Source organism: Rhopalosiphum padi, chromosome 1 (genome assembly GCF_020882245.1).
Source record: "Rhopalosiphum padi isolate XX-2018 chromosome 1, ASM2088224v1, whole genome shotgun sequence".
NCBI lineage: Eukaryota > Metazoa > Arthropoda > Insecta > Hemiptera > Aphididae > Rhopalosiphum > Rhopalosiphum padi.
The window spans coordinates 29,588,479-29,616,278 of NC_083597.1; the positions used below are offsets into that span (position 1 = coordinate 29,588,479).

General features: G+C 25.1%; 1 protein-coding gene across 14 annotated transcripts in view; it reads right to left on the minus strand.

The window, feature by feature from the left end:
- Positions 1 to 26,300, minus strand: part of LOC132923021 (F-actin-monooxygenase MICAL3) — a 34,875-nt gene extending 8,575 nt beyond the window's left edge. For 3 of the 14 annotated variants that reach the window (XR_009661177.1, XR_009661175.1, XM_060987537.1), the window contains exons 1-14: positions 25,992 to 26,300; positions 9,418 to 10,168; positions 7,687 to 7,833; positions 7,169 to 7,267; positions 4,833 to 4,925; positions 4,616 to 4,687; positions 2,629 to 2,721; positions 2,423 to 2,562; positions 2,253 to 2,350; positions 1,973 to 2,044; positions 1,035 to 1,194; positions 698 to 950; positions 208 to 433; positions 25 to 137 (exon numbers count right to left, since the gene is read on the minus strand). Coding sequence is in view for 12 of the 14 variants with exons in the window: in XM_060987537.1 (XP_060843520.1) it covers positions 25 to 137; positions 208 to 433; positions 698 to 950; positions 1,035 to 1,194; positions 1,973 to 2,044; positions 2,253 to 2,350; positions 2,423 to 2,562; positions 2,629 to 2,721; positions 4,616 to 4,687; positions 4,833 to 4,925; positions 7,169 to 7,267; positions 7,687 to 7,833; positions 9,418 to 10,140 (2,289 nt within the window). In the remaining 2 variants the exon portion in view is untranslated. The remainder of the gene's footprint in view (positions 1 to 24; positions 138 to 207; positions 434 to 697; positions 951 to 1,034; positions 1,195 to 1,972; positions 2,045 to 2,252; positions 2,351 to 2,422; positions 2,563 to 2,628; positions 2,722 to 4,615; positions 4,688 to 4,832; positions 4,926 to 7,168; positions 7,268 to 7,686; positions 7,834 to 9,417; positions 10,169 to 25,991) is intronic. The other 11 variants (XM_060987379.1, XM_060986849.1, XM_060987599.1 and 8 more) reach the window with 9 other exon arrangements.
- Between the last annotated feature and the right edge of the window lie 1,500 nt (positions 26,301 to 27,800).

The window sequence follows — 27,800 nt, forward strand, 5'->3', positions numbered from 1 at the left end:
TGGTAAATTTTGAACTATATATACCTGTTTTATAGGGATATACTCTTTCTTTGTATTCACAATTGGAGCAGCCTGTTTAGTCTTAACAGCATTAGCATCCAATTCCATGAACAGACTTCGAGATTTCTTAGAAATTCCTAAAACACAAAAACAATGTAAGCATATTTACAAAAAAATAAAATTAATATGAATATATATATTATATACCAGCTTCGAAAACACTCATTTCATCTTCATCATCATTTACTGATCCATTCACATTGTTTTCATCAACATCACTATTTTCAGCATTTATTATTTCACCCCTTTCAAACTTTTCTTTAATTACTTTAGCTTTGTCAGATTTGTTAATATTGATATCTCGTTTAATACCAGTACGTTCACTTTCAGCCACAGCCTGTTCATACATTTGTTTCATTTTTCCTTGCTTTCCCTAAAATTAAATTAAAATTAAATTTTTTAATTAATAAATCATAACTATGTAAACAAAAATATCCTACTCTAATTTCTAATAAATATAATGGCTAGACTAATATCAAATAAAAGTATAGTAATGAGTAGTTGTAAAACCCACTCAATCAATTATTTAGGGTTATCAGTCCTTAAGACAGTTAAAATCAATAATAGAAGAACACAATGAATATTGTATAATATAATATGTATTTCTTTTTTTATTTATTGAATTTCTTTGACTAACCGCAAATAATTTAGACCTTATGTTTTGAATTTCTTGTTTATGTTCCTCTTTCATTTCTTCGCGGCGCATTTCCCAGTTACGTTTAACGGACTCCATCTTGTCAAAACTTATCGGTTTTTCTTTAGAAATACTATTCTTCAACACATCATTCCCAGGATCTTCATCTTCACTGTCACTGCTTGACGAGGGCTCAAAGAATGCGCCGTTCAGATCATCATTGGCAACTCCAACATCCATTCCTTTAGATTGAAATCTATTTAGAAAAAAATAATTGTTTTAAATTAATAAATGAAAAAAAAATGTATTTTTAGTCATGAGATTTATTAAAAAAACATACTTAGCTAATTTACTCAATATACTTGGTGAACGTTTAACACTGACTGGAGATTTTTCCATGTGGCTGTTACCATTGGTAGTAGCGTTTTCAAAAGCTTGAAAACGGGATTTTACATTTAAAGAGCTCAATTCTTCTAAACCCAAATCCGGTTTATCACTTGCTACAAATATAAAAATGTATTTATTAGTATGTCTTTAAAACTATAATGAATCATTTTTTTTTTTTAATCAAAATGGATGTTGAATTAAATATTTTAACAAATTGGAAACAAATTGATTTTTATAACATACACATTATCATTTTTTTATATTGAATCAGTCTATATCTTGGAAAGTATCTGTACAATTGCTTTAATATTTTACCTTTAGATTAACCACTATCGATATTTTTATCTCCTTCTCGTAAATGTTAAACCAGAATCAACTTTTAATTTAGTAATACTTTTTTACGTAAAATTTGCTAAGCAAAACAGAGATGTTAGGGTATTAAGATACAATATTACGATATATAACGTCCCAAGAATCCCGTTAAAAATTACATAGTAACTTGCTATTTTAAAATCAAAAGTTGATACTGTTTTATTAAATAACAGCAATTATAAAAATAAAAATATACGGTGTAAATTTAGTTTCAAAACAAAATATAATATGATTTTTTCCTGATATAGAATGATCACAAAAAATAAGCGATACAAAACAGTATTATTTACATAAATGTGATGATAGGGTAATGAAGTTAGTAAAAATCCTTTATTTTTTGACATTAAAACGTAATCTAAATGTGTTTGAATACCTCGGCGGTCAACTAAATATTAGGAGAATTTTAAAATCTAAAAAAACCAAACAGAAACAAATACGAGAAACCATATAAAGACAACACACCACACACGTTATGATGGGTTTATACTTTATAATACTTTATACTGTCCAATTATATACCTCTAACCACGTCTGGTGGTAATTCCAAGGGTTGATTTTCACGTATTATCATTTCTGGTTTCTTGCGTCTAACTATGGCGATAGCAGTTCAAATGTTTTGTAAAAAAAATAATACAAACAGTTGTAATTATTTACAAATTGAATTTGCATGGGAAAAATCTTATATTTTAAAGTATTGTTATTCACTAAAAATGATCACAATTTTATTATATGCCACGATAGCATAATTTCGATCCACCTATTTATTTTAAACAAATATAATAGTATATTAACTACTTACTTGGTTCTTCATCTTCAACTACTACTTTAGGCTTAAATAACTCCTTGAAATGCGGTTTACAGTACAATATACCTTCGTGGCTACTATAAATATCGAGTCTGAAATCAAAGGCCCAAAATCATTAACTCTTCTTAAATTAATAAAATATAGTTAAAAAAACTTAAGTTTACGTCAACTGTTTATTGCATGTTGTGCACCGGAAACAGTTCTTGTGCCAAACTTGGCGTTCCGCCTTTATTTGTTCCATAGCATACACAGTCTTCTCACATGATTTACATACAGAATTAACTTCTGGACGTATAACACCATTCTATTGATTAATTAAATTAAATTCATATTTAAATTTTATTACATGTATTTTAGTTTAGTTTAATACTTGTTTAGTTTCGATTTTTTCAGATTCTGTAGGAGATCTTTGTTGAAGGATAATTTTTTTTTCCAACTGATCAAATTTTCCAAAACTTGATTTCTAAAAAAAAATTGCTATTTTCATGTTAACCGTATATATGTAAATTAAATACAAAATATTATTTTTGAATATTGGCCACAAAATACCATAACCTTTTAATGGATAATACCTACTAATAATATTGAGTCAACACAAATTAAAATAATGTAAAAAAGTCTTCAAATTGTTTTTTAATCTGCAATGCAGAATCAGGAATATTAAACATAATGGGAGAACTTTGCAGGTTTATTCGATATTTATAAGATAAAAAATATTACTTATTGTTTCGTTTTTTATTTTAATAGGTATATTCTTAAAATCCTACGATTGTAGACTGTAGTCATATTAATTTATTTATAGGATGCATTAAATAATATACTATAGCTAAATTTTAAAATTTAATGAGTAATAAAATATTTAAATGGATCCATAATAAATTTAATAATTACAAAGACGCCAAAAATTGGTTTTAATTATGAATTAAGTGTTATTTAATAGATTAGGTAATATAGATAATTTGATAGTTAACTACTTAAAACTTTAAATTTGCTCTGTATATAAATATTAAATAATAAATTATGATGTTCAGTATACTAAGTGTTTCAGTTTACTTTGCACCTATAATTAAATTTAAAAATGTAAAACAAAATTATGACGAAAGAACAAACATATTTTACTCAAAACATTTTACTTTACACAAAATAAAGTAAATCTTCTAATTTTCTTAATAACTATTTACTCCTTCATTTGTTAACCAATTTATATAAACCTAATTAATATAATGTTGTTAGACATATTTTATGAATGAATAACATACATGTAAATAAAAGTAAAGTAAAAAAGGTCAACAAAGTATTAACATTAAAATGCATTAAATCTATTAATTGATAATTTGAAAAATGTTGGCTCTATTTAATTGTATTAAATTTAAAACTGTTATTAAGGTTTAGAAAAAAATTTAACTATTATAATATTTGTTTAAATATTATTTATATAGTATTATGATAAAAAAAAATTGAAATAATCATTGCTTGTTTAGTAGAATTTTGAACTTATTCCAGCTCACTCATACATTAACTGTTGGACAAATACAGCTATACCGAAGTTCAGAAGATTGAAACTAAATGCATCCAACCAAACGTCAAATAAGTATAAATTTATATTGAAGCCAACATAAACTGGTTATATAACTCAGCAAACAGTTTAAATTTAAATATTAATAGGCTAGAAAATAAACAAATAGATACTTTATAATAACATAAAAATATTTCGTAATAAAATTACATATACAAATTACATTCAGCATCATATAAAATCCGCTATTATACAATGACGAAATCGTAACGATATGTTTTCAGTATTTTTCACTGAGTCATCGTGATGGTTTATTAGCTGGATATATAAATGACAATTTATATTTCAAATTGAACATTACTATTATTTATAATTATTAAGATATATACATATATATATATATACTCGGTTTTATCATCAATACCCACGTCAATTCCCGTTAATTGGTCTGAGTAATAAGAATATTTGTATACAGTAGGGTAACTTAGATTCATGCATACGTTTTCAGTACTTACTTTGTAAATACCACCAATTTGTTATTAATTCTTTAAAAAACTAATATTTGATTTTATACAATTTTATTATTTTTAGTAGTATAAATAAATGCTTACGAAACAAATATGTAAATACTAACATGCGATATATAAAGCAATACCAATCTGACCCATATTAGTAGGTAACTACTATCTATTACATGCAATATTTAAAGGTGTTTTAAAATAACATCCCTTGAACTTATACTGATAAAATAAAGATGACAACAAACTACTATATTTGAGTAACTAAAGTAAATGTATAACATTAATAATAGTTATAACAATTTAAAGAACCTATAACTTACCGAACAACCGTTTATCATTCCGTTTTCACATCCGGATGGTTGTTTCTTGATGGCACCAACAAAATTTCGCTTCTTTACAAAACAAATAGCAAATAAACACGCATACACAAAACATATGAATGCAACAAAAATAAAAGCACATACATACACAAAAAGCAACTTATCTATTTTTTTCGAGGATGAAATGAGGGAGAAATTAGTATAACATTTTACTCACCAATTCATCTATAGGAATAGAAGCGGGTACAGGTTCCTCTGGTATAATAACGGAGGAAGACTTTCGACTAGCTTCATCGCAATAGGATTTTTTCTACCAAAGCACACACAAAAATAAAATAAAAACATAACAAAGCATACAATCGTAAGTTCAAACTAAATTGAGTAATTTTTTAACACAGCGTGCAAACTGAATTATAAATTAATTTTATTGATTTTTAGTAAGTACCCAGTTGTAGGTATATACACATAATTAAACCACTTATATTATAGAAACTATACATTATTTATAATATATATTATAGAATAAACACTAGTATTAAAATAAAATACATTACTCTATAAATTTTCTATAAAGAAAAAAAAATAATTAAGCTATAACAAAACCTAATTTTACCTTGTCGTTCATTGTTTTATTACATTATCTTTTATATTATATACATGGGAAATGCGATATTTAATTAAAATAAAATAAACAAGTATTTTAGAACGTTTATGTGGTCTATACATTATGTTCTTTAAATAAAACCATTGTTTACTTCACAGATATTTATCTCAGCTAATGAAAAATACCATAGGCCAATTATTTTTTATTCGTACATTTATATTTCAAGAGAAAAAAGTAACCTCAAAACAAGCCTAATTCAGGACGATACAGATTTTAATAATATTTTATTGCACTAGTTTTTAGTTTTTTGGGAGGAGTACGTCATGTATAAAGTGTAAACAAACTATAGTTAGCAGGGGTGATCTTAATTATTGAATTCAGGCGAAGGTGCGGCCAATGCGTTTTTTATATATATTTAATTTTCCGTTTCAAACTTCCTGTTGGATAATATCAACAGAGAATGCTTAAGACAACATATAATTTTTCCCTTCTAACCAACATATGTTTAACGTTTTTATAACAGTAAAGCATGAGAAATAAAATGAACCAATATATATACGACCCTAAAACTCAATAATTCTAGCGTTAATTTTTTTTGTTTTTTTTTTTTTTTTTTAATGAAAATAAACATGTGTCATACACTGATGACGTGTATAATAGCTAAGCATAAAGCGATATTATAAATAGTACCCCCTACACTTTTGTAATAATATTAATTTTATGGAAGGGATACAAACAAAAAACAAAGAATTTACTTTAAAATAAAATGTATACCACATTAAAACAAAAGTTTATATATCATTATTGTATAATAATTAAATACTGTAAATTATCTTCTATTTATAGTAATTTTAAGTATCTAATACGTGATTTGAGTAAGCAAAATATGATGACAAAAATGTAGGGAACGAAGAAATTTTAACTGACTCATATTTACTACAATCACAAAGCAACATTATTAATATTTTATAACTCATTCGTTACTATTCTAAACGTGTTGATGACACAACACAGTACATTCTCAATATAGGAATCTTGCTCAGAAGTAGAACGAACCATATGAGGCAATGACTTAAGATTCACAGATATTATTAGATAAAACGAAGTCAAACTACTGTGAAGGTGGATATACAAAACATAGTCAATTAGTTTATCCGAACAAATAGATAATTCAAAAGCAATATACTAGTAAAAGTAATCAAATCACGAAAGATTTAATATCTACAGTAAGAGAAATATAATTTTCAAAGTATGTTTTTAGAAGATATATTTTAGATTTTAATAACAATTTATATAAAAAAGGTGTACGAAATTATATTTTATTAAAAAATTAGCAAATATTTTTCCATGTTTTTAATAATAGGTGTGTATATATACGATTTGAAAACAAATATATAAAACATTACTACATTATAATATAACTACTAAAAAAATTTTACACCAACTATTATTTTTTAAAAATAAATTAATAAAATATTAAATTTTCTGTTCTGTTAGTACTGTTAGTATATATTTAATTGTATGAGCATGTACAATTTTTGCGTCATAATATTCTATTTTACATATAAAATTAAAATGTGTCGTTTGTGTGAACGGTATTTTTTAATGAAACATTACTCAGGAATCTTTGATACCAATGTATCTACCTATCTGATATTAACTACTTAAAAACTAATTTCACGACAGAATACTATAGATACAAAAGAAAATATATGAGAAATCCAAGGTCAGCATCCAATTAATTCTCGGACAATGTAAATGCTTGCACCCAAATGGACTATTGTAAACGAAAAAATCTCATTGTACTGTTACAGTTACTAATTGAGAAACAAATATCTCAAGAACTCAAGAAACAACCATAATATAATATTTAAATATTAATTTAAGGGCTCAGCTTGTATATTTCATAATAAATACATTTTAGTAAAATGATGATTTCAAATACTTACAAGGTCTCGAACGCATACGTTAGATAAGTCATCTTCTTCGACAATATAATCGTCGCATTGACCATATTTCATTTCATTTGTCAAATGACCATTTAAATTCTACAAAAGCCACACATAATACGCAAAACTTAACACTATTAAATCTATATTAAAGCAAATAATATAATGCTGGGAAAACCATAAAGGGGAAAAAATGATTAATAAGAAATAAAAATTCAAAAACAAAGGATAACTTAATTATACTACTCGAATACAAAAAAAATTTCAAAATGTAACCAAAAACAAACTTTAAACTAAAACGTGATTCACCCATTGTTAATTAAAAATAATACAAACAAATTTTTAAATAATATATGTGAGCTCAAAAAATAAAGAGGTTATATTTTTACCTTGTATAGAGTAAGAACCATTATTGTTGTTAAATACCAAGGAAAGGTTATTATTATTATACTTAGTACATTTTAAAGGAGATGAAATAAATATTAGCGGATAAACTTAGAATTTTTGTAAAAACTTACTACGGAAATATTTTCTTTCTCGTCAGATTTTTTCGACTTTTTGGTCTTTTTGGTTTTGACAACCGTGGTAGATGCCTCACCACTGGCTGCAGATGACTTTTTCTTTACTGTTCTGCGTTCGGTTGTCGTTTCCGACACTACCTCGGTCTGCCAAAACACAATCAAACATTAAACAACTATTATTTCCTGTACGATTTTAGAATAAAAATGGATTGAAGACAGTCATACATTTTTTACTACAAGAAGATAATATAATTTCTAGTCAATTGTTGCCCCCGGTACAATAGTATAATGAACAATAGGGGAAGAACACCGTGACGGTAACCCAACAGCAATGCGTGGACTTGAAATACATCATGTCGTATGTTTCTGGTCAATCCCTACTTAGTGTTTACGTATGAGATATAATCGACTAGGTAATATTTTTTATTTTTTCAACTCATATTAAATATTGCGCATTTTGTGGTTACAAACATACACTACACCACTTGAACTTACTACATAATATTATGTAATATTATATTGAGTCGGGTAGAAAAATTGTTTGAACGGTTTTTTCTACGAAGAAATAGGACTGTTTAATAAATGTCTGTACCTATATCTACGTAAATATTCAAAGAAAATTAATTTAATTTAATTAAATATTCAAGTATATTATAAATTTCCAGTTCTACTCATTAATAAATAATTATTATTTAAAAAGAAACTACAACACATTCACCATAATTTCACTCTCACATTTTGTTTTAATAAATTAATTTATTAAAAAAAATTAACGTGGACCAATACAAACTGGTAATTATCTAAATTGAGTAAGTTCCTGGCAATTTCTATAAACATAAAAAGTGAAATAAATACTACACAAATGTTGGTACTAAAATGTATTAGGAACCCGAAAACAAATGTTTTAAGCTTCAGCTTTTAAGCGGGAATTGGACTATAGTTATGATATATATATACAAATAGAATTTTATAAAAATAAAAAACAATTTTCACTAGAAGTAGCTAACAAAGAGATGGGAAATGAATATGAGAACATTGTAAATTCAAACAATATTTGGCAATACCATATTTCCGGTATCATGAACAATTTTTCACGGTATAGGTATTCGATGTGCATAAACAACATTAAGTTTGAACTAGTATTTGATAGGATCAAATATAAATTAATTATAATTTATATTTTTAAATACATGTCATATCCTTTAAAACTTAAAAAGGAAACCAGATAAATTAGGTTTACAAAACAAATACATTTAAAATATAACTAAAATAATTTTAGTTAATATTGATAATAAATGATAAGCTCAAACAAACACACTCAAAATATAAATACTTAAAAACAAGATCTTTTCAACTATGTATATGGTTTTTAAAAATATAAATACTAAAATATGTTTTGGATTTTGTATAGGTACACAAAAGGCTCTGAAAGTACAATTTAACAACATTATATAGCACTGCGTACAGTTCATGTCATCGGTAGGAATTGTGGTTGATTACACCTCAGTCGTCACACACAATGAATTATGAATCGAATGAAACTATTTTATTTCATAGTCTATGTTTACACTAGGTACCTACATAAAAGTAGGTACATTGTTATACGTATTAATGTTAAAAAAAAAAGGTTAATATAAATGTAGCTAGTTAAGAACTAAGTTTAATAATCAAAACTATATCTAACGCAATAAATATTAATTATTAAATATTAATCAAACAAAAACTCACAACACTGTTAGTTATGACTGGTGTATTAATATCAAAACACTCTTGGTTAAGGCTAGCAGTACTGATTTCAATGGCTGAATTTTCTTCAAAACCGTTTGATTCGTTTTTTTTGATTTCTAATCCCACAACCTCATCAACCGTGGTCCAGGTATCAAATACCAATTCAGTTACATTATCCGCCTCGTCAACCGGTAGGGGTCTAGTAAAAATACGAGGTTCCTCTAATTCTGCACGAGAAGGATCTTGGTCCACAACCTCTTTTAGGATACCATCTTCTTCGAATCCACTACTCATAGTATCAGATAATGGACCATCATTATCGATATCTTGTTCCAGTTCTAAAACGATTTCAGAACCGAGACCCGTATCACTTGTCTCTTCTGTATGTTGTTTTTCTGTCAATAGAAAAAGCTCACTAGTGTCTTTTTGGACTTGGTATTCATTTGATTGTAAAGACTTGAGGTCTACGTATTCCACGTCATTGGACTGTCTAATACTGTCACTATGAATTGATTCTGCAGTTAGCATTATGTCTACACTGTATTTAACACGATTGGCTGGAGTTTCACTTTCGTTAAAACGTTTGGACAGCTCATTGTCAATGACGTTCTGCAACGAATCATCTTTATCGTCTGAATCATCAGCCTTGTTAGTTTGCTCAACTGTGTTATTGGAATTTTCTGGTGCATTATCATATGTACTTACGTTATTGACGCCCGCCATATGCAACGGTGACGGTTTTGACGTTTTTCTGAAAAATGGAAAAATAATTGAAATGATAGTTATATTGTAGAAATACTTAAACTATCAAACAACCATCTCTAGGTAATTATTGTTTTAATTTTTTTTTTATTGAATCGTACACAATTAAAAAGGTTGGTAACTGCTGCTATAAGTAAATAAGAAATAATATCTAACGATAATAGTCACATGGAGACTATTATATTTTTCTTATTTTATTTAGTTTAAATCATTCTACTGCAATCTGCAATCATTAATCACACTATTATTGGATTGATAACTTAATAAATAATTGTTTTGTTACAACTTATAATATAATTCTTACATGGGTACTTAAATTTAAATTGTATAAGTTTGTAATTTTATACGTTTATATACAATAAGTATAATGAAATCCTATAAAGTATGATAATTCTTCTTATTACTATTTATATTATTACAAACCATGATGCAAATCGTGACCTTTTATCTATTAACAGCTAAAAGTCGTTGACATAAAAGTGACATATTTGAAATAGTAATAATATAAAATTATTCTAAGAGGGTTTACGACTAACAGAACCCTGGTATAGGGGAAACTGGTTTTTGTCGTTATCTCTATAGCCATATAGAACAATATAATGCATTTAAGTCATCACTTCGGTTGTATATAGACAAGTTGAAAAACTGGCTAAACAACTCGTAAGAATAAGGAAGGTTAGTGTCTAATTTTAAAGAAAGTGTCAACCAGAATTATTAAACAAAACTCTTCGTTCTACGTTTAAACAAATATGCGCTAAACTAACTAGTAACAATATACTAAACTAGACAATTCATTTCATACAATTCGTATGTTGTAATAACAGTATAATTTGAGAATAAAACGGGGATAAAAAGTATTAAGAATAAAATGCTAAACAGCAATATAATATGTTTTATGATTTTTCAATTGTATGCAAGTGAAACTATAACAATCGTATATTATACTGACTTGTTTCAGGGATAATATTATTTAGGTAGGTATATAACAAAATACGTGAACAATGAAATGTAATTTTATGGGAGTGGTGAGCAACAATATATTTTGTATTCTAACTAGAAGCTACTGTAAAAGTTAAACCACAAATAATATGTACTATTATAACATTTAATTCATGTCTATCTAAATAAGATAAAAGGATAAATTAAAACTAATACATCATATTTGTAAATTTAAATTATGGAAAATAATTTTATGAACCAACAATTACTACTGCAATGATCAATAAATAATAAAATAATAACTAATAACCAATAAACGAATCATGGATTATAAACTAACATTAAAGTTGTACAGCTCAATTTCATACAATATGTTAAGTATTTAAACATATGGCCAATTTTAGTGATAAACTTAAGTGTTACAACTACTATACCTACTTTTGAAATGAAATGGATATTTATTAAAATTAAATTACATTTTTAGGTAATTATAGTCTCCACATTATGTTATACTATACTTACTTACGGCTTTTTACAAATTAAAATGATTTCCTACTAAAATAAATTATTTTTTTACTAACTATATCAATGATATCACCATTTTGAAATATAACCAAAAATACGCTACTAATACCATGTCAAGCTAACGTCGAATATTATAATTTTAGAAAATTTTCAAAGTAGACACTCGCTTAATATTTAATGCAAATACCTATCCAATTCGATTAACTATTTAAAAAAAAATAGTCATAATAATAAACCATTATCAATGTTAGTTTGATACAAATAATATACCTAATTGGCCGTAACAAATTAGTAACGGCTACATGTATTTATAGATCGATTTTTTTTATATATATAAAACTACAACGTGTCCGCAAGCGTAAACTTTATAGGTTTGGGCTACTTCTTAACACTTTTAATATGATTATGTAATTTGGCTATAAAATTGTACCAATAAATAATAATGTTCAATATTTAAATAATATATAGTTAAATATATACCTAATTACATACTAAAAATACAAATATTTGAAAATATTGAGAGATATTAGAATTTTGTAGTTTTTAATTGACAAAACTTAAAACTTAAATTAATCAATCAATCATCAAACAATAAATGGTTTGATTATAATAATTTATTAAACATAATTTTTATCATATTCCAATATTATTTTGAAATTAATAGTACTTAAAATAGGTTTTTATTCTTAACAGGAATTTGTATAATTTATAACTTAATAAAAAATAATAATTTTAAACTATCATAATCCTATAATAATTGTATTATGTTATGATCAATAAATTGAATCTATCGCACTGTTGAAGGATTAAGGACACTTCGAAAAAGTTCAATGACCCCTGACAAAATAATCTACAAGCATCACATGGTCCATTGCCAGTTTTTAGACATGTGGAAGCTTTATTATTAAAATAACACGAGTGTAACAATAATTAGAAATGAAATGAAATGGCAAGTATTACCGAACCACGTAAAACTATAAAACAAAAATTATAATATATACTATTCCCTTGCTATTCTCACTTCACTTAAATTATTTTATAAATAATAATTAAATTATCTAGTATGTACTATAAAAAATAGGAAATCGAAACTGGAGGTGCTTGAAGTGTTAAATAGTTTTATGTTAAAAATATTTTCTCTAAGTGCAAGGAAAAACTACTCACAACCAACCGCAACCAACTATTGAAAATATTTTAAGAAATAAAATAAGTAAGCACAATTATTTTCAAAGAACACTCAAAACTTTTTTTAACAAAATGACATACATTTATTTTAAAATTGTTAAACAGAACATTTATAATCTTGCAAAGAAGTGAGAAAAATTCCTTACAATTGCGGTATTTATCCTGCTAGTATGAGAAACTTCTACAATAAAACTTAATAATATAAGATGTATTAGTATTTATTAGGAACTAACGTATAAGACATTCAAAGTATATATAATTATTATAATCACCAAGTATATAATAAAATATTCAATAAGTTAGTAATTTTAGGTACACTAATCCATGGGCGTAACTAAAAGTAAAAGACATTGACTTTTCTATAGGTAGTTATAGAACTAGATCAATGATACTATAAAACATTTACAACCACACGTCATGCAAATTGACTATTGTTTACTTGTATATAGGTATAAAATTACATTAAATTCCACTTAAATTAAAATAAAATAAGTACTCTTAAAAATATTAATACTACTACAAGTGTATATTAAACAATATAATTATAGGTACTATACTACTATACCATAATATTATTCATTTTAATGATACTATTAAACTTGTTTACTATTTTAATTACGAATTATTTTATTAAGTCATCTTAAATAACTATTTTCAACAATTTTCCAAATTAAAAACTTCATCATAAGATATCAATAAAATTAAATAAATTAACTTTAAGACAAGGTACAAGTATTAATGAACTTATTGCATATTTATAGACAACTATTTAATATTGTGTTATATTATATTTAAAATTATAAAAATCAATATATAATTAATAAGAATGTAGAAACCTATTATCATAGTATTAAAACAATTTATCAATTAAATATTTTTTCAATTTATACCCGAACAACTGATTAATCAATACTAAAATATCATATTTTAACACAAAAAATATGCGAATTTTGATTTTAAAATACAGAATTTATTTACTATCTACATAATCAATAGGATGTTAACGTACACAATAAGATCACATTATCTGTGACGATTGGATCTATGACTGGAAATAATAGTATAAAACCAAATCCTTAGAAAAAATATAGAATTTAATATAGTACACACAGTCAAAATAACAAGCGCCAATGTATCAAGTTCACTAACCTACAGAGCAATTTAGCCTCGTGAGAAATATTTCCACCAACGTCATGTTGTTAACAATAGAGAAAAGCTATAAGACACAATATACTATTAATTAAACAGATTCCATTTTATTTTAAAATTGTTCATTTAATATTTAACAACTTAAGTTTTTCGAGCAGAAATATTTTCTTTGATATTTTACACGAACAGCAGAAAACATATAGGTGGATTCAAATGATATCACTTGATTAAAATTGGATTTATATAATTTTATTTTATTAGTCCGAAACCTAAACATACTTGGGTACAATAATAATTGTACTAGGCGTTTTATGCACGAACATACAGGCCAAGATTCTGAGACATGGAACATTTTCTTTATGTAATTCTCTACCAAAGATATTTTCGTTTTGGCACAGCCGACAACATTCTTGTACTTTTATATGTGTACATTCAAATGGACGACGAAAGAAGCTGATACGATGCACACGTGATGTGTGCATACGCATAAATAAAGATTAATTTTTATACTCTCTGATTCAACAGTTAGTAATTACGTTATTATAAGTGTATCGAATAATTATTTAAGTATACTATACTGTATACTTTACATATTTTGTATTCAACAAAAAAAATGTAATTTTCGAATAAAATGTGAAATAGAGAATTGTAATACATAATTCCGAATCAACCAAAAGAACGAAACCTATAAAATACATACACATTTAGGGCAGCTCTTTTGTGGTATCGAATTTCCTGGTAAAGAACGTGATTTTTAGAATAAACATGGTTCTACGCGGGAGTCATACAGTATTACAGTGTAAGGGACTTACACAACCATAGACTATACACAATACGTTTTCATGATATACTAGCTTAACTTCATACAGAAAAGAATGTCAACAATTTCTTACAGCATTATAATATGTATACATATACAAAATGTCTGACATACTTTAGAAAAAATTTCAATAATCAATAGGTTGGTACCACAAAATGCCTACAATATTGTCTATAAGTTACCAAAACAATTTTTAATGATTATACTACGTTAGCTGGAAATTTGTGATTGCACATAGTTCTTAATAAAGAAATATCCTATTATCCTGAGCAATTATAGTGTTGTGGTGTGAATATAATACCTATTATGATTTCTACACACCCATACTCTTGGTTTAACGTAAAATTATCATTACAATTAAATATTATTTAATAATAGCTAAATAATCAAACACATATTTTTAATTTATTGAGAATAATAATGTCTATAAAATATATGAGATTGTGCTAAATATATCTACTATTTTTTTTTGTCACATGTTCGTCCGTAACTTTTTGATGACGAGCGAGGAGGTATTAAAAAGACAGATTTTTCACTGTTAATAAATCAATATAAATATAAAAGATATAAAAATTAATTCATTAATTTATTATACAAATTTAAAAATTTTTATCAATTAATTGTTTTGAATATGAAAGTACTTGCTTAATTAGCATAAAATATTAGACATTATAATAAACTAATAAAACAGAATATAAGACCGAAATTTTTAAATAAATGTGTAATGTGTTAGGTTATATTATATAAACAATAGAAATAACACAAATTTATATTCTCAGATAACACAATAATACAAATTTGATTTTTTTAATTCTTAATTTAAAGAACCAATCCCTGCAACAAAATGGACAATAAGCTGTAGTATAGCATGGTACAGATATGAAGGAGTTGTATATGGAGCTACCCAATAGTAACACTTAATTCAATAAAAAATATAATATTATTAATTTATTTCCTATTACTCCGCACAAAGACGATAACTATGGGTTAATAAACAATAAAAACTAAAATTATAATTTTTATTGGTAAATAATATTTAGTTAACACTGTGAAAGTGTCATACACACACATACATCCACATATACAGGGTGTCCCGTGAGGATTTACCCATTGCGATATCTCCTGAAATAATGGAGACACCATAAGTCCATAACTCTATTTTTTTTTTATAAGTATCACGGGGACAAGAACTACAAATATTTCAGTTTTAATTTATTTTTATGTTATGGTAAAAAAATTAAAAATATATTTTTTTATTTAGTTATTTTCAAAAAAATTGAAGATAGCCATTTTGTAGATTTCATTTTTCTGAATATATTGACGTTTCAACATTTTAATTTCATTATCTCCTAATTTTTAATATTTTTTCTAGTTTCGAAACAAACTGCCAATTATTTGATATGATAGTGGTATCATTGTTTCAAATATGTGGCTTACAAAATAAACAATTCGGATTTTTTCTATACATTTTGAAAATAATTAAATAAAATAATATTTTTTAACTTTTTTACCAAAACATTAAAATAAATTAAAACATGAAATATTTGTAGTTCTTATTCCTGTGAATCTTATTAAAAAACCAGATAAATGAAATTTCCATTATTTCAGGAGATATTGCAATTGGTAAATTCTCATTGGACATCTTATGTATATAGGTGCTATATATATATTATACACACATCTGAATAATTTAAAACTAAAATTGCAACACATTAATTGGGTGATAAATCTACTATGAAACCAATCCACTAAGTATCAATAATAAAGACGCAACTATAATGGTCATCGAAATATTAAGCACGATACCAATTTTGTTTAAAAAAAAAATACTAGATATATAATATTTATCTAATATATTAAAATACAGCGTTTAAAATAAATACAATTTAACTGAGTTAGTTGGAATTAACAGTAAAATTAATTTATATTATAATTGTTTAAAACTAGTAAGTACAACATAGTTGTTACATTGATAAATGTTATTTTAATATTGTATGGAAAAATATTTAACTAAACATGTTCAAAAATAAGTAAATTTTAATACAGGCAAAACCAATATTTTTAAAAAACTAAAACCGTTAAGTTGGCACACTTAAACATAGTTATTTTAATCTTATTTACAGTAGAAGCCAAATACTATAACATGGAACTTTCGTGAGACAAAATACAAATCTTATAAAATTTCATTTGTATATAATATTTTTATTCGTGATAACTGTGAGTTTATTATCATTCTTAAAGAAGAAAAATTGAGAAGAATAATATGCGATTTATAGTATGGTCAAGAATTAAATATGTAAAGTTTGTGGATCGATGCCAACCAAGTTTCATGCTTCATTATAAAAATGTTTTATTTTTGAGCTCCACTTATCAAATTCTATTAATAAAGATCCCAAATATTATTTCAAGAAAAAGCCAGTTTATTTATTATATTATTTTTAAATGAAAAATATTTAAAAAAAAATATAGGTATATGATAAAATTATATAACAAATATTACCAACTAGTAACTACTATGTTCAGAATTAATTTACAATTTTAAATTCCTACAATATATTATGTACCTATAAATACTATTACATTTTGATAAACCGATCAAAACAAAATAATAAAATAATACGACTTCAATAACATAATAATTTTATTATGCCAATAAAATTAATAAAAAAACTTTTTAGTACATAATTTAAATATAAATAATATTATAAAATGAACATTACCTTATCTCAAAAAAAATATATTTTTAAAACAATGCTAAAATAAATCTTATACGTGTAATCATTTAGCTATTAAAGTAAATAATTTCCATACGCAAAGTGTAAATATATATATGTATATATATATTTCAATCTATAGCTAAAAGTAATAAACACTAATTAAAATTAAAATGGTTTAAGATGTTGGCAATATTTTGAGTTACATCCAATTAAATATAACAGTAATAATAATTTTTAGTTCGATAAATAAATTAATCTGTTAATCATTATTCATTACATTAATTATATAAAATATATAATTTACGTACTTAGGTAAATTTTAATAAATATTAAATACCAACTAATAGTTGAATTTAATATAATGGGGCATGGGTGTTGATTAATAACTAATTTTATAAAATTAAGATTATTAGAAAGACGCCGTTATTAACAATAATAATAATATTTCGAGATCTTATTTTTGAGAGTAAATACGGATTCAGAACAAATTTCGAAATGTGCTAATAACGAACTTAATAATGTTTGCCTAATACATAGACAATTATAATCAAAAAATCTTAAAAGACATCAAAAGATGTAATTATCTATTTAAAAATATCAATATTTTATAATATTATAACTGAGATTAGAATACAATACTTATTATAACTTCCTAAGATAATGTATATAATATAATTGCTATAATATCTTAAATGGCATAACGTGTATTACAATAACATCAAGTCTTCAAAACAAAAATTAGGTTTTACATTAAGAAAATTTAAATGGGTGCTTTAGTGTTCCCATCATTCAATATTTTTAAAGTACACTAACCCATTAACATTTTTTTAAACTACTTTAACCAATAAAAATGTATGCCCAATACATATTCCAATCAAAATTAACTGCCTACTTCATAAAAGTATACATAGTTAGGTCATGATAAATAATTATTTTTGTGTAGGTAACTATAATAAAATTTAAAATTCGTATTTTTATCAGAACACATAATTAATTATACAAATGATTATAGTTTATAACATACTATACCATACGTATCATACGTACATTCAAACTGGAGAATAATTTTGTGTATAGGTGTGCATCACACGTATCACATCTAGGGTAGTTCCAGGACAATGAACCTGTTTTATAATAGTGTGAGAATTATGAAATACATATTAGTTCCTTGTCAATTAACGCAAGCACTTACTCCCACAAAATACGTAATAATCGCTATTCTTTCAACAGAAAAAATACAATTTATTACTATAACATGTACCTAACATTAAAAATTAGTTTGAACGATTCGAAGAAGTATAATATATATATAATAGCTAAATTGTTCTTTTTTTCAGTGTATTTTTTTTAAAATCATTCAGCGTATTTCTTACGCGAAAACATAATATACCAGATACCTACTAATCCAGTTTTAACACCACAAACGAACCTTTATACGATTGCACATGTTATTATCTGGATACTAAAATTATACCGTTATTTTTGTAAAACAGTTCAGAATTTATGTGCATACTGGCTAGTTCTACTTAAATAAAATAAAAAGACAATATTTTAAATTAGGCACACGACGAGTTGTCATAAAACAAAACCAGTTTTATGATACATTTTAGGAATGTTAAAGTAATTTAAAAGCACATTTTAATCATTATATTTCTAAATTATTATGGATAGTAATATACTGATGTAAAATATATTTTAGGTATACATCTTATAATACATTTTACTATCCAATCATTTTAAAATAGTTGTGGCTATTTTTGTTATAAAAAATTACGTAATCGGTACACACAATTATAAAATATTATTATATTGTACTCAAATATATATGTTATAGCTACAAATTACAATAATTGATTAAGTATCTACTACATTATTCATTATTCATTATCATATCATATTATCCACCTATGACTAATATTAAGCTATATCAAGTCGCAAGACTTCACTTGCTTATACATATATACATAATACATTTATGTATATATGTATATTATAGAATGCCTCGTGAGGATTTATTCACTGCAATATTTCTTGAAATAATGAAGATATCATAATTTTGTTTTTTTTTATGAGACTCACACGAACAAAGATTACTGGTAATTCATATTTTATTTTTAATTTAATATTTTGGTAAAAGTTTAAAAATAATTTTTATTTAATTATTTAAAAAATCAAAGATAGCCATTTTGTAGAGTTAATTTTTCTGAAAATGTTGACATTTCAACATTTTATTTTCATAATTCTATTGATTATTAATATTTTTTCTAGTTTTGAAAAAAATTGATTTAATACCATATAAATACCAGTGTTATCAAAGACATGTAGCCCGCGGTCTCGTGACCGTATAATATAATACTATAATATATAAATATTCTCAAAACTAAAAACATATTAAAAATCACGATACTAATGAAAATAAAAACCGAAATATTAAATTAAGAAATACTTGTAGTTCTGATCCCTGTAAGTCTTTTAAAAAAAACATTATTGTGATACCTCCATTATTTCAGGAGATATCGCAATGGGTAAATCCTCACGGGATATCTGTAGGTATATATAATATAATATACTACCTATACAATATAGGTATTATATTATATTAGTTATATATTCATTATACATAATATAGTCATTTAAGCTATGTTTAGTGTTTACATTAGTCACTAAACATTAATAAATTATATAAATGTTCATAGAACACGTTAAAAATACATGCACAACAAAATATAAATTCTATTATCTTCTATATTTTTATCGACACACGTTATTTCAAAATCTATTAACGTTTATGAAAATAATTTTTTATCGATTTAATTTATTAAGTTTTTTAGTTTTTTTAATGGTAATATACATTTTTAATTTGAGTTATAACTTTATAAGTATTTTAGGTTTTGGTGAGCGGAGCGCTCGCTCCGTATACGGGGATACCCCGCAAGATGTTGGTCTATTACTCCGTCCACCTAAGCTTTAAATAAATACCTACTCATAAACTACTCCAAAAAATATTCTGCTTGCAAATATGAAATTAAAATTGATGTTATCAATCAAAAAAGTAAAAAACTTAAAAAAAAATTATAATGATAAATACTTATTTAAAAAAATAATTTTTTTTTCAATAAATTGTTAAACAAAAACCTTACGAACTAATGAATGCAGACACTTAAATTAATCACTTGATACACCAACATTTGTCAAAAATATACTTTTATATTAGTAGTTAAATATAGGTAATGTATTACCTGTTCTCTTTAAAGAAATTGAATTCCAAAAATAATACATACTTGTGAGTTGTGGTCATAATTAGTATTCAGTGTTATAGTGTAATCCAAGAAAATTAAATTTTTTTTTTCCATTTGATCCCAGTACTTTATGTTTATTTAACTTAATAAACAACTTTAACTTAATTATATACTTATCTCTATAAATTTTGTAATATATCTATTATCTATCGTATTTTCTATTTGCATTTTAATATTCACATATATTTTAAGTGTATGTAAATATATTATATTATATTTATTTTCTTCCTTATTATTAACTCACTATCATAATTATCATAATTATGGAACCAATCTTTATTAGTTTATTATTATATTATTATTAAAAAACTATATTTTAATTTTTATTTGATGCAATGTTTTATACGTTTATAACTTATCATTGTTATTAATTTACTATAAATTGCGCTGATACCTGTTATATTATTATTAAATAAATAAATATAATATTTAGTATTATATTTGTACATATCAAGTTCAAATATTCATATCCAAGTTATTCTTTAAATTATCGTGAATATTTATACTTTATACCGACATAAATTAATCAATTTATGGGATTTGGATGAAATAATCTCTACCACGTATTTTATAATAACAAAATAATACGTAGACATTCTATTAGCTAAGAAAAATATATTATCTTATTTCTCTTAGATTTTTTTGATATAAAAATAAGATTAATCCATTTTTGACAACAATGTATTAATTTATTTTTTTCCTATCATCGTATATACAATTTTAAAAACCAAAAAAGTTAATTTTCTGTTTATCAATAAAAGTGAACATCTCAATTCAAGCTACTTTATACTAATAATATTTTAAACGATTAACAAACATACAATCTATAGATGACAGCTGATGGTATAGGGAAATTCGAGAAAAGTATTTCAATATAATTTTAAGTGATCGTAACCAAAGTAATAAGCATGAAATAACGGTAAGAAATGAAAAAAATCTAAGATAAAATATGTACACTTCTCCATTTGTGTAATTCTACAATTTTTATTTTTTTTTCACAATATTACGCATGAAATTGTGGCGAGTCCAATTTTTAAAGTTAATCAGAAGAATATATTATTATTGTTATAGGTAACAGAAAGCAGAAAGCAGTACTGACCTTCAGCTGCATCAGAAGCACTAACGGTTAACGTCAACCGAGCGGCACGTCGATCGTGTATCTTTTAAGACTATACTAGGAGCTAAACAGACATGCAATATTGCAATTCTCTAGGTTTTATTTATAAATACCATTTAAAATATACTTAATATAAGTATATATTTTCTATATAGAATTACGTATTATGACCGTTATAAAAAACCTAATAATACTGAAGAAAAAAATAAGTAATACGTACTTAAATAATACCTTCTCAACTCCCACTTATAGTTTTAAATATATTGGTATTCTAGACCAAATTTATATGTTATTATTGAAATTTAATTCATGATATTGAAAAATACGTAACACTAATTTTCTTCGTTAGTTTAAAAATCTTATTTCGAAAGCAAATAATTGACATACAGTTAAAAGTTAAGTTATGTCCAGAACTCAATCTGAGAACTAATAATTTTTAAGAGTACAATATTATTACTGTACAGTTTACAATTTCTTTAAAAAAAAGCAGGTAATTTAGTTACCTATACATAAACTATTTAGTTCATATTTAATTGCAGTTAAATACCTAGTAAATATTAAATATGAATACACAAACTTATACTTTTAAGAAATAATACCTTATTAATTTTACACTTTTTTATTTTCGTCGACAGATAAAGAATAATGTATTGCAAGTAGAATTTGATTGAAATATAATAAAGGTATGTTTAACAAATTACTATAAAAACTAACAAGGCCGGGTATGAAAATCTCTATCGAAGGACATTGATATGGTCATTAAATTTCAAGGAACAAAATAGTATAAAAGAACATCTTTAAAAGTAAATTAAGATTTTTGTACAATGTTAAATATTTACTAAAATACATAAAAATAAGTATTCAAAACACGTATAATTCACTACGGATACGTAAAATAATTAATTGATCAAAAAATGTTTTTCTTGAACAAACTTTAAACATTTAAAAAAAGTTAATTCTAGGTGTATGTAATTTCACAATATTTAAAGCATTTTATCTTCGGTAGCACAATACAATGTGTACCATAACATTTTCAACCAGAAACTTGAGTCACAATACTTCACAGGCAAAACCTGCATCACGAACCGGTTTTTCTTTCATCCTTTCTCGGGGTCAATGTTAGCCGTAGAAGAAACATGAAGAGTAATTTTTTTCAACCAAACAATGGTAAAACTTATGAATTTGCACTATTCAAATTAACACGTGGTACAACATTAAATATAAATTGTATATATATTTTTAACAGCTCGTGAGAATACTATCAAAATATAAAGCAAATTTTTAATTTTAAAAATTAAATAATAATCTATTTTACTTAAATGGAAATTTAATACAGTACAGTAGTATTAGGTACTTATATACGTGTTTATATGAATTTAAAATTCTTATCTGAATAAGAATAAATTTAGATATTAAAATAATGTATGTAGAATGATTTTTTTTAAGAACGCCGAGTTTTCTAATTTATTAAAAGGTATTATAATTATATCAATTTGTAAGTCATTTTCGTAAAAATTACAAAATAAAAATTATATAAGTTGTTAGGTAGTCAATAAAAGCAAAATTTAGATTTTAAAAATAAATATTATCAAAGAATACATCACTATCGATTCATTAATAACTATAATAAAAATATCTCGTCTCTAGTCCTACAATTGTTGAAAAATAGTAAAATAAAAATGAGTGATATATTAGTGATAGAACAATCACTTATATAGTTTTTAGGTTAATTTCCGATATGTAAGTGCTACTCAGTGATAGTGAAGTAGTGATACGCGCCTAAATAACTGCTAGGACAAATTCAAATTCAATTTGAAAATAATTACCTCGATAATTATCTTATATAATACCATCAGTGTTAAATTTTTCAATTTCATAAACTATTCATAAACAACAATTTTATTCATAAATTACAAAAATAAAACTAACATATAAATTTCTTTAAATAAAATGATTACTGTTATCTTGTATAATAAGAATGAAAAAAGAACTGTAAACTGACAACTTATAAATCTTACTTGTAAAATGTAATACCTGTTTTTACATTATATTTTGTATTAATATGATAGAAGATCTGTACTATTAATTGGTTTTTTGTAAAAACATAGTCAACACAATGAATATGCTATTTAACAATTGAACTATTATAACAATGTATATGAAAGTAATCAACAGTAAACAATATTAATTCACACTCATGAAAGAACTAAAGCTATTGTTTTGATTAAATAGGAAGCTTTCTTTTACTCCACGAACTGAATATCTAACAGACGAATTACTCAAATGAGTGATACACCATACACTTTAATTGCTACTGTTGAGTTAGGCTAATTGATAATATTCCTATATGTATGAATATCAGGATAGGCATACTAAATTGATTGTACTAAAAATTATTTAATATTAGTTTAAAATACTTATATTGTTGAAAATAGTATACAATGACAAGTTATTAGATCATAACAACTAGATACCTACTACTTCCTAATTGATTATAAATATACAGTATTATTTGAAATATATACATTAAAGATAATATTTTATTAAATTTCTAAATTCAAAGAATTATATACTTATATAATTTAACTCTTAAATAAAATCACATAAATAAATAAAAATGATTTCAGTAACTTAATAAACTTAAATCCTGTATTAAATAGATACCTAAAATCAAAGAATTGGGTACAAATATTAAAAACCCAAAATAATTGACAACAAACAGCAATATTATGAAATGGACTTTATATTTTCTTATGGGTTTTCTTATATAAGTACCTACCTAAATTTATTTACAAAACAAAATTATCCTAAAATTTTTTAGTATTTACATTATACCTCGTACTAAACTTAATACAATATATTATATAATATATTATATTTAGTAGTGCCAATCACTTAAGTAAAAAAAATTCTTACAAACTTCCCACTATATTTACATTGATTAAATAAATGATTTACAATCACCTACAATAAAATTGTTTTTATATTTATCACATTTATTGAATAGGAACTTAGTACCTTCTCTAGGGATTAATTCTACTGTAACATTCTGCCTCAATAATCATAAGGTTAGTTTGTGTGTACATAATGTACCTATATTAGAAAGGTAGTTCAAAAATGTACTTTGTCTAATGTAAAAACAGATAAATATTTAAAATTCAATCAATTGTTCATAATACTACAAAGCTAACCCAGGATTATCGTGTCCCCAAATAGATTTTATATCAAACACAGGTTATATAAAGATTTTCTTTGCTGTTTTTTCATTCATTAGTTTATATTTTTGCTCAGTAAAATAAATATTACCATGTTCGATTAAACTAAAAATTAATAGATACTTAGGTATTTAAATATAATCAATCATAATAACTAAACAGATGTAAATAAATGTAATAAAATATCATGGGTAAATGTAATATTATTAATAATATTATACAACAATTTTTGTTCTAAACTTTTTTCATTAGTGCATCTAAAATAAATATTACTCTAATGCCACTGTCTCAATGTATGTGCTGCACTGCAACTATTATGGAATACCATTTGGCAATTGTCAGCGTTGACATTGTACACAATGAAACAATAATATGTGTTTATACCTACATCCTACCTATTCATTACTACAGCTTTTACACAAATAATGAGAAGTTTAAACACAATAATAATAATAGTTACTAATAAATAATAATATTATGTGAATTGCTTGATATTTAGAAATCAAAGAATCTACACTAAACTAGAATAAACTAGTAGGAATAGGACCTATTCTTGAATACATTAACATAAAGTATTAAAATATATATACGCGTTGAAATATGAAACCGATTTATTTTTAAAACACTAAGAATGTATACATTACATTGTGTTACGTCATTTGTTAAATTTAACCAAACGATTAGCAAACCTTAATTGTAACTAAACAAAAACGACTTTTTTTTTCAATATTTTATACAAATACAATACACTGGCTCGAGTTCATTAACACGCAATCTTATCAATTTTATGTGACAAAAATTCAAAATCAAGTAATAATATATCTGTTATATTTTTCGATTACTTACAGTAATACTTCTTTGAAATATTTGAAGTTAGACTTCCAGCAAAATCGACAATCGCCCGCACACTGCACTCAATACAATGTATTTTTTTTTTTTTATAAAATTTTCGACATTTATGTGTTAATTAATTAAAAAATATATCAAACAATTTAAATACTGAGTCGAATTCACCAAACTAATAAAAGTCGAGTAAAGCGAAAAAAAATCTACAAAAACACCAAACAGAACGGTTCGAAAGTAATGACAAGACTAACAAACCGGCCGCGGTCTGGCGACTGCAGCAGAGTGGAATTTACAGTGCAACAGACGGGCAATAAAAGTGATAGCAATATAAAATTCCCTTGTGGGCCAAAGATGAAAGACCACTGAAACACAGTGTGACCAGGCTGTACGATAAACGAAAAAACCGATAGACACTATGCCGGGCAGCAGCTGCCTGCTTACTCGCTACTGTTACCCCTCCGGTGACGGTGAGTGGTGACCGTTGGCGATGGCGTTGTCGATGGCGGTAGCTGCAGTGCAACACCGCCGCACCGACGTCGGCGTGTAGACGTAGATATGCGCGTGTTCTCGATCACGGCCGTTGCGAACTCTGGCTCGTCGTAACCCATGGGCGGGGAAAACGAAACTTCGTATTGTCATGGCGAATGTACGGCGGCTGCTTGTAGACACCTGTGTATAATAATATTGCAATCCACTCTATCACTATAATGTGTACCTACTCTCTGTAAAATCCTGCGATCCTATAGTTGTTTTACAATAATATATCATTATTATATAAATATACATAGGTACCTGGGTACCTCCTACCTTTATACGAGTACCTATACACGACGTGGGTAATTGTCGAGGAAGAAGAATGTAAGAATGAGTGTAATTATAAAGAAACTCGAATTAATAATGGTTCTCATATAACGTATATGTACGATTAGTATACATATACACCAAGTGCCTGCAGACTACAAGCTATACCTACCTAATGTGTGAATATTTCTACTTCGACTGTGATCATAATAAATTGCAATTTTAGCACAGTTACCGAACTATTTTACTACTCCGACATTAATAAATTCATTCAATGTTTATATTATTTCCAATATTAAACCCTATTCTACAGACTACAATATAAAATTAATAATTATGATAAAAAATAAATAAAACAAAATACATCAAAATTTAGTAAACATCAACGTACCTATATTGTATAAATTGTATTTTTAACTAAAACTATATTGAAAGTACACTGAACTGTTGCAACTATAATTGTCCAACAATATTTAAATAAAAATTCATCAAACATGTATTTTAAACAATTCCAATCCATAACTCTTCAGAATTATAACGGGAGCTCCACCTTACGTTTTAAATGTTATACTTCTTGATTTCTTATATTACAGAAATTTCTATAACCTCATCAGTTCCCAACAAAATTCACTTACTAAAAATGTTGACATGATTATTTCTAGAAATCCTTTAGTCCTATTTACATATTATATAAATTAAACTAAACTCAAATAATTACCCTGCTCAAAAAGTGTCTCTACTAATAAGTGACTTCTTTCATTTGCCTTCCATAACTTGTTTTATCTATTCGAATAATATGCTTATTGTTTATTCAGTTTATTGTACATTTTTCCTTTTTTACAGGTTATTTGTATTCTTAAACATTTAAAAAAAAGAAGTTATTTTATATATAGGATATATAGGCATGTATCTAAATTATATCCTCTAATTATGTGTATTATACCTACATATAGTCTAAAGTTCTAAGTGTATTATTAATTAACATAACCTAACCTATAGCATTGATTA